Source organism: Eurosta solidaginis, chromosome 1 (genome assembly GCF_040869045.1).
Source record: "Eurosta solidaginis isolate ZX-2024a chromosome 1, ASM4086904v1, whole genome shotgun sequence".
NCBI classification, from domain to species: Eukaryota; Metazoa; Arthropoda; class Insecta; order Diptera; family Tephritidae; genus Eurosta; species Eurosta solidaginis.
Genome location: NC_090319.1, coordinates 5304599 through 5322100, shown reverse-complemented (window position 1 = coordinate 5322100; position 17502 = coordinate 5304599). Strand labels below are relative to the sequence as shown.

Genomic DNA, 17502 nt, shown 5'->3' with positions numbered 1-17502 from the left:
TAGCGCTGCGATCGAAGTACCTCGATCCGTGCGCCGCTAAGGGAACTTTTTGTAATAGGTATTTTACTACCTTTGGCCTAAGATATACATTAAAAATTTCCAACATCTACTTTTCTAGGACGTTTGCTTTTTTTAATTATCTCCACCTGTGCGTTACATAGCGGAATCGTTTCTCCATTTGTGGCATTGTCACGGTGTCAAGGTTTCAAGTTTATATCTCAATAAGAAGTTACTAAAAAAAGCGATCGCAAGCTTCCAAATGTTCTAAATGAATTTTATAAATATTTTGAAATATCTCAATCTTTGCCCCATCTAGAAACTTTTTTATACTAAACAGGGGCCTAAGCCATGTTCAAAGTTTCTGGTCTCTAGGTTTTCGGGAAGCTTCTTAAAACTGGAAAGCAAAATTTTCAGTTTTTGAATATCGTGCAAATTACCATATAGCGAAAATGTTTTTCCCTCCAGTGGCATTGTCTTAGGGTTCTAAAGTACGTTCTTCGTTGCAAGAGTAAAGCTCTACGGAAAGCTACTCAAAAAGCGGTCGCAAGATTACACATGTTCTAAATGGACTTTCTAAATCATATATTATTTCTAATTGCTGTTTTTATGTACGGGTCTTTTTTTCGCTCTTATTTGGAATCCAAATCTATAAATAAAGTTTTGCTTGTAAAGATGGATATTCGGGCTATTAGCGAGCTTTGGGCAATTTTGGTCGTAGTGCTTTTTAAAAATAAACGATTGTGAGCACACAAAGAAATCTATTTGTACTATGGCACTATTGCGCCAAATGGCAGCGCAAGTTGTAAGTTTTAATTGATTGATAGAACAACCTATTTCTGTTGATATTTGATAAGAGACTTTTAGACTGGTTGCGCAATATGCGCACGGTGCGGCTCGTATTATTTCGATTCCTGTCTCATCTAGAAAAATCTACTATCCTAAAAATTCCAACCCAATAAAGCCCGAACTTTTTTCAAAGTTTCAGGTAGCTGGGCAACATTGGTTTTTTATTATCTAGATAATTTGTACATAGATACGGCAACAGCTGGATTTTGTTTACCCAACAAACATGGAAAAAAGTTCTCCAGCGAAATATATGTATATCTAGTTCCGGAAATGATATCCAACATCATTATTTAATTATTCTTAAACCAGATAGTTCTCGAGTTGATGTCCAACTTCATTCTCCAATCACTATCCAACTTTTGACAAATTTTGTAAAATTAAAAGTTTTCGAGTTGATCTCCATTGTCATTAATATTTTCCAATTATTATTCTAATTCCGAGATATCTTGAGAAATGTACAGTTCTCGAATGAATATTCAACACATTTCTCCAGTTGATATCCTACACTACAAATCGAGTTGAGGTGGAGTTGAAAAAAATCTGCAAGGTGTTACCACCAAAACCAACAGCTGTTTATTGTGAGAATTAAACACCTGGTTGATAGCAGAAATGAAGCGTAGTTAATCAAAAATAAATTATATAGGCAGCCGCCATGGTGTGATGGTAGCGTGCTCCGCCTACCACATCGAAGATACTGGGTTCACGCCCCAGGCAAAGCCGTTCGGAGTCGGCATAAAACAAGTAGGTCCCGTCCCGCAAATTTGTAGGAAAAATTAAAATGAGCACGACGCAAATTGGAAGAGAAGCTCGGCCTAAAACCTCTTCGAAGGCTATCGCGCCTCATATTTATTTATTTTTTAAATTATGTAATATATAAAAAACACGTGTCACAACATTTTTTCGCGCGATGGACTCCTAAAATACTGAACCGATTTTGAATTTGTGTTGCACCCCGTATGTAGTTTGATCTAACTTGAAAGATAGGATAGGTTATATCTCAGTTTATAGTCGCAATATTATTTTATTGCAATTTTTTTATTTGTTTATACGTAATAATAAAATGTTACGTATACGCAGTGGCACTCATATTTTCAGGTGGTGCGGATATACTTCCGCGTAATTGCTTGGTGTTTAATTAAACAACCTGCTTATCAATAAAAAATATTATAGCGAATGATATCAAGTATAGCACATCACCAGGCCCGCCGAGAGGGGGGGTTTCTGAGGGGGCCCGCGATTTAGAGGTACTATGACACTTTTTTAATTCCGGAGAGTCTTTAGTTGTTCCATGTGCAATTTTTAAGCCGAATTTCAAAAGCAACGAAAATCTGCATTTCGTTTTAATATTATAGTGAAGTGTGAAAAATAAAAATCTATATATATATAAAAAGAAAGGCTAAAATGTGTGTTCGTTGGTCGCCGATGTTTGAAGAGATGCGTCGGTCGATTTTGTTCAAACTTTCACACAAGTTGCGTAAACCTCACGCGATGGTTACTACATAGGCTTGGTTGCAATCGACGTACAGGGTCTCCAGATATAGGCCAAAACGTGGGCCAGTGAATGCCTAGACAGGGTTTATACAATATGGATATCAAATGAAAGCTGTTGATGAGTGCTTTAGTACAAAGTAATATATTATCCAGAGACGGACTGTGACTGGGATTAGGACTAGAACTGGGACTGAGACTCGGAGTGGGACTGGGACTGGAATAAAATACATACCACCCTCTGGGACAGGCAATAAGGGATGCAGAAGGATGAGAAGGAATTGGGAGAAGAGATAAGAGAGAAGGAGATTGAGAAAGAGATAGAATGAGACGAAGATGGAGTTAGATGAAGGGAAAAAGACGGAGGGAGGAGTGAATAAAAGGATTAGGAAAAAGTGAAGAGGGGGAGGGCAGAGTCGACGGAAAAAGCTTATTAAAATGTATGCAGATAGGCCAAATTTAGGGCAGGACAACGTCTGCCGGGTCTTCTAGTTATGTACATATATATATTTCATTTTATTTTCGTGAAAATACTGTAGTATAGAATCTTACATTTGGGATCAGTTAGAGAACCACAAGTGGTTAATTAAATTTATTCAACTTAAGTAATAGCATTTTTTTGTTTTATAAAAAATTCCTACTTTAGCTAAGTACGCTATGATTCTCGAGTTGAGCCACTGTTTCGAAACAACTCTTGAGATTTTAGAAGTATGCCTAGTTATCAACATGAGCTCTAATGATACTGAAGCCCAAATGCTAGTTGGGTATATTCGATGCCATTTCGAACGAATGCAAATAACTGATAGGTTAACTAGAGTTTAACCCTGCCAGATGGGCCGCGTAAGTTTAACTGACAAACTGAGTTGAACTTGTACTGAAAAACCTGGCCTAAATAAAATAAATAAGTATAAGGCGCGATAAACTCCGAAAAGATTTTAGGCCGAGCTTCTCTTTTTTTAATTTGTGTCGTGCTCCTTTTTAATATTTCCTACGAATTGGCGGGACGGGACCTACTTGTTTTATGCCGACACCGACCGGCACCTGCAAGGCAGATGAGTTTTCACTCGGACACTGCACGACAAAATAGTGCTTTTGTGTTGTTGTTGTTGTAGCGATAAGATTTCTCCCCGAAGGCTTTGGGGAGTGTTATCGATGTGATGGTTTTACCGGATACAGATCCGGTACGCTCCTGTAACACAGCACCATTAAGGTGCTAGCCCGACCATCTCGGTAACGATTTATATGGCCACATTAAACCTTCGGGCCATCCCTCCCTCCCCACCCCCAAGTTCCATGAGGAGCTTGGGGTCGCCAGAGCCTCGTCTGCTAGTGAAACAGGATTGGCCGCGGATAGGTGAGGTTGACAATTGGGTTTGGAGAAGCCATATATTGCGCTGGCAACCTGAAAGGCTTGCGCTACACAGCCCCTTCAATCATTCTTTGCGTGTATTCTTATGGAGCAAGTGGCTTTAGCTTAATCCAGCCAGTGAAACCGTTGGATTTTCGTTGATGATAAACTTAATATATTATGTATGTACGTATTAACAAAATTATTCGAAAGTCATCACAGGTTGCTAACATTTTTTATGGGATCGGCAATATAACGACCCAGAGCAACAGCAATTGCAATTTAGGCTGGGTGCGAGTTCGTCTAAATTTTAGGTACCTAAACTATTGGCGGCCACCGTGGTGTGATGGTAGCGTGCTCCGCCTACCACACCGTATGCCCTGGGTTCACACCCCGGGCAAGCAGCATCCAAATTTTGGAAATAAGGTTTTTCAATTAGAAGAAAATTTTTCTAAGTGGGTTCGCCCCTCGGCAGTGTTTAGCAAGCGCTCCGAGTGTATTTCTGCCATGAAAAGCTCTCAGTAAAAACTCATCTGCCTTGTAGATGCCGTTCGGAGTCGGCATAAAACATGTAGGTCCCGTCCGACCAATTTGTAGGGAAAATCAAGAGGATCACGACGCAAATTGGAAGAGAAGCTCGGCCTAAAATCTCTTCGGAGGTTATCACGCCTTACATTTACATATTTTATTTATTTTAAACTATTATTCCACTAGAACTTTCCAGCACTGCAACAATTCAGGAAAAAAATTTCAAAACTGTGCGAGTTCATTAGACAACCTAAATTTCTTGTTTATGCTAAACAAAAAAATCATTAAATTACATATTTTCACATTTTGCTACATTTATGCATGTTTCCACAGCAAAGCCTACGGGTAATCAAAGGAATATGGCAGAAATAGCAGCTGACTCAAGGTAATCGTGTGGCTGGGCGAAGAAGAGCTTATTTGTGAGGGCTTCCACCGACACAAGATAGTGGACGTACAACTTATAGGGACTATTTACACTGGGCATATAACCATTAGCATATTTTTGGTCTTTGAGTCAGGTCAGTTGTATTCGCAGAGTTCTCCAAATTATTTTTGCTTGGGGCGAAACGTATCTTCGTCATATCATCTAATACACAATCAACACTTCACTAGCCATGAGATACATCCACTAAACGGCATTTTGTTTGTCCAAAGGTTCATTTTATTCGTGTTTTTATTTTAAATAAGCAAAACATTGATTTTTGTTTTTTCATATTTGACATAACAATTTAGGTTGAAAAGTATGCTGAAAAAAAATCTAAATTTTTTCTTTTCAGTGCCTTACCGGAATTTTCCAGTGATTTAGATTTTTTCTCAATTTAGGTCGTAATTTAGGCAAACTCGCACACAGCCTTAATATTTTTTAATTAATTCTTTATGTGAATGTGACTATGTAAACCATTTCTTTTCATAAATAATAGTTTGCTGCCAAAAATCATTAATGGTGGTATTGCTGGAATAATTGGTGTCTCTTGCGTATTCCCATTGGATTTAGTTAAAACCCGTTTGCAGAATCAACAAGTGGGTCCAAATGGCGAAAAGATGTATAAAAACATGTAAGTTTAGACAAAATATAATTGGGCAATTCACCGTACGAGCTATGCTTCAATTAAATTTTTTTATTGGATGGAAACAACTCAAACCTTAAAATTTTACATTGATATGACACTCCTGTGAATCGCCCAAACATTTTTCTGGTGATCTTAGTAATGCACATTTGTGACATTTTTTACACTTAAGGTTCGATTGCTTTCGCAAGACATATCGTGCTGAAGGTTACTTTGGTATGTATCGTGGATCTGGTGTTAACATTTTACTCATCACACCTGAGAAGGCAATTAAACTAACTGCCAATGACTATTTTCGTCATAAATTAACAACAAAAGATGGTCAATTGCCAATGACCAGTCAAATGTTGGCTGGTGGTTTAGCTGGTGCATTCCAAATTATTGTTACAACTCCTATGGAGCTATTAAAAATTCAAATGCAAGATGCTGGTCGTATTGCAGCACAAGCAAAATTATCCGGTAAAACTGTGGAAAAAGTGTCTGCAACCAAATTAGCATCACAACTACTCAAAGAGAAAGGAATTTTCGGTTTGTATAAAGGAATCGGTGCAACTGGTGCGCGTGACGTCACATTTTCTGTTGTTTACTTCCCACTGTTTGCGACATTGAATGCTTTTGGTCCACGTAGAAACGATGGTTCTGGAGAGGCAGTATTTTGGTATGTAGTTCAATTTGAAAGTCTAAATATGTGTCAGGAATACCGTATTTTGAAATGAATTAACGAAACCGTGTTTAATTATAATACATTTAATAATAGTGATTAATTATTTAACAGAGTTAATGAATGATGTGAGAATATTAGGTTATTGTAAAATATATATGTATTTATAAGTTTTGCAGCTTGTTTGTTTAATCTCTCGGAACCAACTAACTATTTGACTGTTCTTCTCAAGTTCGTAGCAGGGTTGCATGTATGGCGTTGCTGAAGATTGTATCAGGGTTGTTATTATTTGCCTTCGAGATGCCACACGTTTACAGTCGGCCTCTCCTGATTATACCAGCGCCCTCGCTGTCGAGTTCTTTATCGGGATCGTCGCCAATATCATACATTTGTTCGTCTAGAGCGGAAATATTACACCACGGTCGAAGTTTATCCGAAGAATATACAGATGTGTAATGGCGTTTCTTTCGCGAAGAATCTGGTAGATCAGTGATAACGTACCGATCTCGATCAAGGACCTTACTTATGATAAAAGGACCTTTGTAACGGGGTTCCAGTTTCCGGGATTCACTTGTGCTCGCAGGTTCGTTTTCAGCTAATACCAAATCGTTGACATTATATTTTGTTGGGGTTGCATGTTTTTGATCAAAACGTATCTTAGCCTTTTGCCGTTGTTGTGTAACTCGTTTTGCTACTAGTTGTCGAAGATCATTGATGTCGACGGTGCTTTGCGATTCGTCGTCATGTAAAATCGTTGTTAACTTATTTTTGAGGATATCTCGAGGTCTAAATGAATACACCAACTCGTATGGAGTTTGTCCTGTTGTCTGATTACGTGTTGTGTTAAAAACCCATTGAATATCGCGTAGCTTTTCGTCCCGTTTCTTATCAGTTTGAGTCATAGTGCGTAACATGCTAAGCAATGTTCTGTTAACGCGTTCAGCGTGACCGTTCGCACGAGGTGTACGAACTGCATTTTGAATATGTTTAATATCGTAATTATTGCAGTATTTAGCAAACTCTTTAGAAGTGAATGACATTCCGCGGTCTGTTACAAAACGATAAGGAACTCCGATGTAGCTGATGACTTCGTCGAGAACCGCGATCACATGTTTAGTTGCAGTACTCTTAACAGCACGAAGTATTGTAAACTTAGTAAATGAGTCAACTAAAACCAATATGTGTTTGTTTCTACGTGAACTTTTTGGAAAAGGACCAAGATGATCTAAATGGATCGTTTTAAATGGTATCGGTTCCATTTCATTAAAATTATATACTCCCTCTTTTTTCCCACTAGGTATTTTATTGTAGGCACATTCAACGCAAGATTTTATATACGCCTGAACAAAATTTCGCATTCGTGGAAACCAAAGAAAGTTTTGAATACGGTCGATAGTCTTATCTACGCTCAAATGTCCAGCCTTGTCATGACAGTCATGTACAACACGATAACGAAGTGATTTAGGAACAACCCAAAGTTTCTTGTCATGAACAATACGATACAATCGATTTTTGTCGACACAATACTCTTTCGCTGAAGAATCGTTTCTGTGGACATTTTCTATTATTTGTTTGATATCTTCATCCGAAAAGCCAATCGTCGGTTGTTATATCCGTCTTCAATATACGTAAGGATGCGGTATCAACATCACGCGCGTCTTCAACTGGTGCACGACTAAGCGCATCTACATGTTCCATTCGCCGTCCAGATCGATGTTCAATAACGATGTCATAGTCTTGTACCTTTAACCACCATCTCGCAATTCGTGGTATAAGTTCGCGTTTTTGCATTACTGTACTAATGGCATTACAGTCTGTTACTACCTTTACTCGCTTTCCGTAAACATAATACCTCATACGTTCAAGAGCTTCTACAATTGCAATCGTCTCCAACTCGTAGCTATGATACTTTTTTTCATTGTCGTTTGTTGATCTGCTGTAATAGAGTACGGGTTTAAAGCTATGACCTTCTTGTTGCAAAAGTACGGCGGCTAAACCAACTGAGCTGGCGTCTGTGTGAATTTCGTGCTCAGCATTAGCGTCGTATGAAACCATGACAGGTTGTGAAGACAATACGTCTTTAAGTCTCTGAAAAGCTGTCTGTTGATCTTCTGTTCATTGAAATTTTTGTTCTTTTCGTAGAAGTTTTCTTAATGGTTCGGACAAAATAGCGTATCCTGGGACAAATCGTCGGAAGTACCCACTAAGGCCTAAAAACTGACGTACCTCATGAACATTACATGGAGTTTTAAATTGTTCGACTGCAATAGTCTTTCTTTTTCACCAACGTTATTGGACTAGCATAAACTGAATCTGATCTTTCAATAATATCGTTTTCAAAAAGATCTTCTAATATTTTACTTACGATTGCCTTTTTCGGTTCCGGAATTCTATATGGTGTTTGTGCTACAGGAACATCTGTATCCAATTCGATTTGCATTTCAATGGCGTTTGTTTTTCCAATTTCATTTAAGTCACTTGCAAAAACATCACGATATTCGTTGACTAAATTGATCAAACTCGTTTGAAATTGTCCATCATCACTACTACATTTAATGTCGTTTTTTTCATAGAGATTTTTATAAACCGATCGTTTTTCAATATTTCTGCCAAATATGAAATTACCGTTGCAAGCACTTACACTTGTATTCTTGAAAATGTCTTGACCAAGAAACAAATCAGCATTTATTAATTCGTCGTCTACCACGTATGCAACTATTTCACGCTCCAGTTCATCAATTTGTATTGTCACGGATATTAACATCACTAAGTTATACCATCACTAAGGCGATGCCAAGGCCACGATAAGCAGTATTTACGTCAATAATCAAATCATGTATACACATATATAAGGCAGCCGAAAGATGTCACACACAGATGCATTTACTTATACGCCTATGTATGCGCGAGAGACTGTAAACTACAAACATTCACATCAATAATTCAATCATTATGTATCTACATAAACGAATAAATAATTGCGTCTACACATATGTACGTATATGAGCAGCGGAGCGACAATGCACAAACACATGCATATATCTTATCTCAGTTGTCACAAGAGAGAGCAATAATTTGTGCACGTAGTTGTGGCTGGCGATTTTGTAGCCGAAACTAACTAGTAAGTTCTGGAAATCAAAGAGCCTAGAAGTATGCAGCGTAAACTATAAAAGCGGGGCAAGCGAGTAAGAAGTAATTCAGTTTGATTTGAGTTGTCAAGCAGTTTGATTAAGACGATATCTAGCGAGCAATAGCAGTGTTATTTTGAATAGTAGAGTTTCATTGAGCTATCAATCAGTGTGGTTATTAAGCAAGCTATTCGTTGCACACTTTGTTATTGTGAAGTACTTTAACAAAGGCCATTTTGCATTATTACAAATTGGAGTTATTTATTCAACAGTTTAGTGATTCGAACTTAGCAGAGGATTGCAAATAAGAGGATTTGCAAGCAAATTCGTTACAATTGGTGTCAGAAGAGGAATTGTTGAATAAATTCTAGAGGACAACAAGGACATGGCAAAGTTAAGTGAATTGAAGATCCCGCAACTGAAGGAGTTGGAGAGCCGTGGATTGAATACAAGCGGCGTTAAACTCGAACTTCAGGCACGGCTACGAGAAGCAATGGAAGCAGAAGGAATTGATGTGGAAGAGCATGTCTTTTATCTTGATGGCGAGGAGACAACAAACATTGATGAGAAAAACGAAACATCGCAGACGGTTACCAGCACAGACTTGAACATGATTTTAGCTGCAATATCTGCTCAAACATCGACAGTGTCATCTCAACTGGAAGAGCAGAAGACATATATGGCATCACAACTAGAATCGCAGGAGACACTTTTAACATCCAAGATGGAAGCACAAGAGGCACGTATAACAGAAATGTCATCACAAATATCCACAAATATGTCATCACAGCTGGAAGAACAAAAGACATATATGGCAACCCAACTGAAAGAACAAGAGACACGCATAACAGTACAACTAGAAGCACAAGAGGCGCGTATATCATCAAAACTCGAAGCGCGCATGGACGAAAAAATAATGCAGTTTGAAGAAAAATTCGAGGCAGAGGTGGATGCGTTGAGAGGTCGTATACAGGAATTGCAACTTAATCGGCCGGCTGCTTCAGCAAGTAATACAAAGGTAAAAACTCCATCTTTTGACAGTTCTGTTCCTTTCCAGGTCTTCAAGCTACAATTTGAGAAGACGTCGGCAGCGAACAGCTGGAATACTGAAGATAAAGTTGCAGCTCTGTTCGTGGCATTGAAAGGGCCAGCAGCCGAGATCCTACAGACGATTCCTGAAGGAGAGCGGAACAATTATGAAGCATTGATGGCTGCTCTAGAGAGAAGATACGGAACTGAGCATAGGAGACAGATATACCAAATGGAGTTGCTGAACCGCTTCCAGAGGCCTGGTGAAACATTGCAAGAGTTTGCGTCGGATATTGAAAGGCTAGCACATTTAGCGAATGCGGATGCACCCGTGGAATACACTGAAAGGGTAAAGATTCAGAGCTTTATAAGTGGCATACGAGATGTGGAGACGAAGCGGGCTACATATGCGAATCCAAAACTAACATTTACTGAAACGGTATCGCATGCTCTGATTCAGGAAACAGCGTCGCTTCTGTGTAAGCCAATTTTCAAACCACGCCGTGTGGAAGTAGAAAGGCCAGAGTGGGTAGACACAATTTTGGAAGCACTGAAGGGATCTCAACAGAAGAATGCCAGAGTTATTAAATGTTTCAAGTGCGGCAACCCAGGTCACATTGCACGTCATTGCGATCTTGGTCCTAATAGTTCCAACAATGTGGGTGGCCGTAAACGCAAAGCTGGCGGAAATGAGCAAGAGCGTGTCGGATGTAAAGAACGAAAACTTGCCCCGGCTATTGAATGTCCTGTGATATCTGTGTCGCAGATTGGAAGGAAATCAAGCAGTCTTACCATCAGAGGGAATGTGGATGGTAAAGAGCGTGACGTCAGGATCGATATGCGGAGAAAAATTATGCGCTATAAGAACCAGGACATACCACTTAACTTTAGTTTGGAAAAAGGGTTCAGCAGTAATCGGGTACTGGTGGAAAAGACTCGACAAAGACCACGAAAGTCAAAGGCAAAAGTTGATAGATCGAATGGGTCAAATAAATCAAAATCAAAAGTACCTGCGAGAGAAACACTGGCATTGACAAAACCTAAAAGACGCAGGAAAACGAAGCAACGAATTTCCGAGAAAGAATGCGAGGGTAGTTTCAAGCCGGAGCGCATTACTGTTGTGAAATTTGGGAACGGGAACGATACCGATTATGCAAAGCAAATCCGTCCAGCGCAAGCTCTGCGAAGTAGTTCTTCATTGGCCGAGCAACAGAGTGCGAGGGAACGATCCAGGATAATGAGTAGTAAGATGAAACACAGGTACGACAAGGAAAATAATTCGGAAGGTTTCCGGGAGGGTGATTTGGTACTGTTATACAACCCTCACCGGCGGAAAGGTGTTCCAGCCAAATTTCGGTGCATTTGGGAAGGCCCGTACAAGGTTTTGAAGAAGATCAGTAATTCCATCTACCGCATACAAACCATTGGGAAACCTCGAAATAGAAAGGTGGTTCATTTGGAGATGCTAGCGGCGTTTAGATCGAGAGATTTGTCTGATCGGGACGATCAGACTTAGGTGGAGGGCAGTGTCACGGATATTAACATCACTAAGTTATACCATCACTAAGGCGATGCCAAGGCCACGATAAGCAGTATTTACGTCAATAATCAAATCATGTATACACATATATAAGGCAGCCGAAAGATGTCACACACAGATGCATTTACTTATACGCCTATGTATGCGCGAGAGACTGTAAACTACAAACATTCACATCAATAATTCAATCATTATGTATCTACATAAACGAATAAATAATTGCGTCTACACATATGTACGTATACGAGCAGCGGAGCGGCAATGCACAAACACATGCATATATCTTATCTCAGTTGTCACAAGAGAGAGCAATAATTTGTGCACGTAGTTGTGGCTGGCGATTTTGTAGCCGAAACTAACTAGTAAGTTCTGGAAATCGAAGAGCCTAGAAGTATGCAGCGTAAACTATAAAAGCGGGGCAAGCGAGTAAGAAGTAATTCAGTTTGATTTGAGTTGTCAAGTAGTTTGATTAAGACGATATCTAGCGAGCAATAGCAGTGTTATTTTGAATAGTAGAGTTTCATTGAGCTATCAATCAGTGTGGTTATTAAGCAAGCTATTCGTTGCACGGTTTGTTATTGTGAAGTACTTTAATAAAGGCCATTTTGCATTATTACAAATTGGAGTTAATTATTCAACAGTTTAGTGATTCGAACTTAGCAGAGGATTGCAAATAAGAGGATTTGCAAGCAAATTCGTTACAGTATTTTAAATTTAATTTTTTCATTTGCGATTTGCGTACCACCACAAATTCCATTAATTGAAATTTTACAGCTTTCACGATTGTCTTGCAATTTATTTGCAACCGATTTACGAACCATGTGACACTGACTACCTGTGTCTAGAAAAGCAATAAATTTTTGTCCATTCACGATAACGGATTTCATAAAGTTTTTCTCAAATTCATTAATTTCTGCACGTTGTACATTTACATTTTTCTTGCCACAATTCCTAGCTTCACCTCGGCCATGTACTTTGTTGCAATCTACACAACGTTGTTTTTGTTGTGGTTTCGAACACTGACTAGAGATATGACCTTTCTCAGAGCAATTATAACACACAACCGGTTTTTTATCTGCTTTATCGCTAGCACTTGACTTATTGTTTTTCAATTCAACCTTTTGTTTCAGCTCATTTTGCATATTCACCTTATTATTTTGAGATTTTGAATTTAGCACATAGTTTTCAATAGTTTCGCGTAAATGTTTAACCGAATCGAATTTCAACGGAGCAATAGCCATTTGTAGTTCACGATGTTTAAGTCCTTCACGCGTATATTTAACGATAGCAGCATCACTTAACTTGTATCGTCGACCCAACATACAAATACGAAAACAATAATCAGTAACACTCTCGTCATGTTTCCTACTGGCATTACACATTTTAAAATTTATGTCTGCTTCATTCATTTCGTGACTGAATTCTTCTTTTAAGCATTTAGAAAATTCATTCCAATTAGAACATAACATTGGTAATGAGTCTAACTACATTTTTGCTACACCACGCATTTTGCTGTAAACTGCCAACATTATACACTTTTCATCCCAGTTATATGCATTTAACGAATTACCAACACGATTAATAAATTGTTCAACGCTAACCGAATCTTCTGCATATGGATCGAATTCAGGCAGAGTTTCTGCAATTTCCTTAACCGAAGCCGTTCGCTTTCTTTCTCGCTCGTACAAACGTTCACCTTCTAATTGGGAAATAGAAGCTGTTACTTGTTGCGTCGTCGTCGGCGTTTCTTGTACTGGTGTTTGCATGTCTGTTCTCTGCTGCTGCGCAACAGGCGTCTGTACTGATGCAATAGCATCCATCATTGTAGTCATCATAGAACGTAGTTGGTCCAACTGTTCCTGCACTGACTCATTTTCGCTTATTGGCACATCAACTTCAATAATTTCGTCCGTACCCAAAAAACTCAATTAAGCGTTGAATGAGTTCCGTTTTAGTTCCCCTTGTGGGCAAATTATTTTGTGCCAAAATACCCTTCAATTGTTCCACTTTCAACTTTGTAATTTTAACCTTGGGGCCTACTCTGTATTGCGATGCGAAAGGCAGTGCGATGCGAACATAAATTGCGATGCGAAAGGTAATTGGAACTCTGTAGCGCTATCGCATCGCTAACAATGCCGCTTTTTTTATTTTTCGCAAATTTTTTGCTTAAGTATGCATCACTGACCAAACGTCAAAGAAAGAGAACAAAAGAAACAAGGCGATTACAATTTCGGCAAGCGATTAATTTTTGTTGAACAAATTAAAAAATGGATTCTGTAGCATTATGGGACGATTTAAATGAAGAAAGGATTGAGGAGGATTATGAGAGACAACTCCAACATTATGAATCTCAGCGATCAAAGGTAATTTAAACGTTACAAAATTACTCATATACTATTGCTTTATGTTCTATTCATTAGTTTTGTGTAGAATTTTCGGCTTAATAAGGAAGCCTTTTTGTATGTGCTAAATAGCATTAAAAGTGAGTTGAAAACTCCACGGAGAGCAACGGCAGTTCCTGAAATAATAAAAGTTTCTACAACGTTGAAGTTGTTTTTGCGTTGGGTTTTTTAAGTAACCCTTTGGCCTAATCTGGGTGTATTGCCATGAAGTCCACTAGGATTTCAAATTGTTGCTTTTGTGTTTTTGTTTTTTGAGTTGTCCTATATATTTTTAAAAGAATGTACAATGAATATAAAGATATCAATTTATAAAATCATCAATTAATACTTACATATTTGAACAATGCGAATGCCTATTACTTGTAGCAAGAAAAATGCGAAAATGAATGCTGTTTGACATTCGCTTTCGCTATACAGAGTGCTGGCAATGCGAAAAGGGATACAAATTGCGAATGGGCAAAATATGAATGCGAAAGTCAAAATATGCATGCGAATGTCAAGATACAGAGTACCGATTTTGCGATTTCGCGTATTTTTTCTTTCGCATCGCAATACAGAGTAGACCCCCTTCTCACTCATTTTCAACACGTTATGCGTTGCGCTTATTAAATGTATGTATGAACGTATGCGTTTCTCGTTTTTCTCAAAACCAACCAAAGTTTATGAGAAATGCGTTTTCTTCCGCAATCCTGCCGATGTTACACGTTATTTTTCCTATTGCCTTTACGTCGTTGCAATTAGAGAAAAACCGAACCGATCCAGAGCCCGCTTCTGAAACTGTCAGGAATACCGTATTTTGAAATGAATTAACGAAACCGTGTTTAATTATAATACATTTAATAATAGTGATTAATTATTTAACAGAGTTAATGAATGATGTGAGAATATTAGGTTATTGTAAAATATATATGTATTTATAAGTTTTGCAGCTTGTTTGTTTAATCTCTCGGAACCAACTAACTATTTGACTGTTCTTCTCAAGTTCGTAGCAGGGTTGTATGTATGGCGTTGCTGAAGATTGTATCAGGGTTGTTATTATTTGCCTTCGAGATGCCACACGTTTACATATGTATCTCGAACGATATGTTACACGACAGATTCATCTGCCGACGATTATAATCCGTCGGCTGTTGTTATCAGGTTTTCCCTTGCGTTCCTCTGTGCTTTATATTGACGTTTCTGACATTGCTATCGTCTGCATTTTTTTGATAACCAATGGATGGAAGTGGCTGGGCGCATATTTTATGTATTTTTAGGTGTATTCATATATTTCGTATTTCTATTAGACCTATGTATGAATTAACTCAAATTTGTAGGTGAACAGATAAGAGTATATTTGTATACCCAATTTTGTATAAAAACATTCAGCAATTAGAGACTTTTCCTACAGGGTAGTCGTTCGGTATGCACTTGAAGCCCACTAGTCTTGAACTAGAGATTTTCCCTACAGGGTACATAATGCGCAGCTTAAGGCCGCGGCACAATGCAATTTTTCATATAGATGGGTTTAACTCAAGCTTATGCATTCCAGTAACATCGCCACAATCAACCAAGATGTTGTGTTTGTAAAGATGAAGGAATTTCAGACTTGGCAATTGAAGTTTACTTAAGTTGGCTACTTTTTCATGTCAGATGGCGCCAGTGTCCCTCAATATACCGTTCCCCATAAAAATACGTGCAAAATACTCATAATGCATTAGATTGAGATAAATGCATCTATCATATATATTATTTGTAATTGCTGTTTTTATGTACGGGTCCCTTTTTCGCTCTTATTTGGAATCCAAATCGATAAATAAAGTTTTGGTTGTAAAGATGGAGATTCGGGCTATTAGCGAGCGTTGGGCAATTTGGGTCGTAGTGCTTTTGTTTAGCTATATTTTATTAAAACAATTTGTTAAAAATAAACGATTGCAAGCACACAAAGAGATCTATTTGTACTATGGCACTATTGTGAACATTTGCACTGCATTACCGGCAGTTGCTATTGTACGCTAGATGGCAGCGCAAGCGGTAAGTTTTAAATGAAAGCAGTTGCTACTATACGCTAGATAGCAGCGCAAGCTGTAAGCTAACTGAACAGCTGATTTCTGTTGATATTTGATAAGAGACTTTTATATTGGTTGCGCAAGATTCGCACGGGTCAGGCTGGTATGATAAATTGCTTATGTGACGGGGCTTTTAGTGTGTACGGAATTTTAAAATATTTTATACTAGCTTATGCCCGTGGGTTTTACCCCACGTTTCTTTAAAAATATGCAAGCTACGCGTAACTGGCCATGGGTAAAACATGTGTTGGTAAGATTGACATCTGCTACAGCTAATGACTGTTGTTGTATGGTATAATCATATTTGTAACAGGATTCCCCTCGCGTAGGTGAGGTTGACAATTGAGTTGCAGAAGCCCTGAAGCTATAAAGGTTTGTATTGCGCTCATCAATCCTTTGATGATCGTGCTTGAGCTTCATTGATAGGGATAGGAAATTTGAGGCATTTAAAATTGAAAAGACAAATCTATCGGTATCAATGGACTCCTTGGTTTTAAACTTTTTTGTTTTCGAAATTTTCCGCTAAAATGAATTGCTTCAATGACATTCGTAAAAGTTTTGTGATGAAAAGCCTTGTCCCACTACATAAGCGTGGAGAATCGAAATAACGAAGCATAAATATTATGATATTATGGGCCCTTTTTTAAGGATCAATCGATGAGGAGAAATTTCTGATGGCTCAAAAGAGCTAATAAACTCAATCGGATATGCAGAGCTTGGGACTCTTCCACTGTGCTAATAGAGTGATAGGTTGTCTTGGTTCTAGTGATATTAACATCCACAGTTTAAGGTGCCTAAAATGCCTTTTCTCAAAACAATTTATAGTTTGTAAAGATAGATTCAATATTTGGAAGAAACATTAGCTATTAAAGCTTCAGGTGGTGTCATAATTTCTCAAAAGCTTGCAGGAAAAGAAATCAAATCTGTTAGTAAAGAAATAGGAATAATTAATTTCAAGAAGTTATTTAGCAAAGCTGCTTCTGAAGTGTTTCCGCCATAATGCCCTCTCATATTTCTAAAGTGCCACCTTTGGGATGATCATTACACCTTAAATTTTTAAAGGTTCGGTCTAAAACTTGCAGTGACTGTTTACGAGTCATGGTGCACACATCGCACACCCTCACTTTGGCCTGACCGATTGCTTATGTTACACATCGGTGTATCAGATGTTTGCAGACAGTGGTCATTTAAATGCGGAGTTGTACGTCTACCACACAAAGTGTATCCGCGGTATCTGAGAAAGCAACTGTCATGGTGATTTCTCTTTTTGCTCTTACATCAATTAATCAAATTAAACAGAAATTTTTTTTCCGGTTCCTCCAGGCGTAACCAAAAATACCAACCGTAAAGATAACAAAATAATACTAAAGGAATAACAGCCAAACCCAACTCTGCAATCAAACTTTACGTGTTGAAA

The 17502-nt window shown here is 38.3% G+C and overlaps 1 protein-coding gene across 3 annotated transcripts in view; it reads left to right on the top strand.

Moving 5' to 3' along the window:
- Positions 1–17502, top strand: part of LOC137246994 (mitochondrial glutamate carrier 1-like) — an 84870-nt gene that overhangs the window by 50171 nt on the left and 17197 nt on the right. For all 3 annotated transcript variants that reach the window (XR_010951755.1, XM_067778073.1, XM_067778062.1), the window contains 2 exons: positions 5131–5265; positions 5450–5935. Coding sequence is in view for 2 of the 3 variants with exons in the window: in XM_067778062.1 (XP_067634163.1) it covers positions 5131–5265; positions 5450–5935 (621 nt within the window). In the remaining variant the exon portion in view is untranslated. The remainder of the gene's footprint in view (positions 1–5130; positions 5266–5449; positions 5936–17502) is intronic.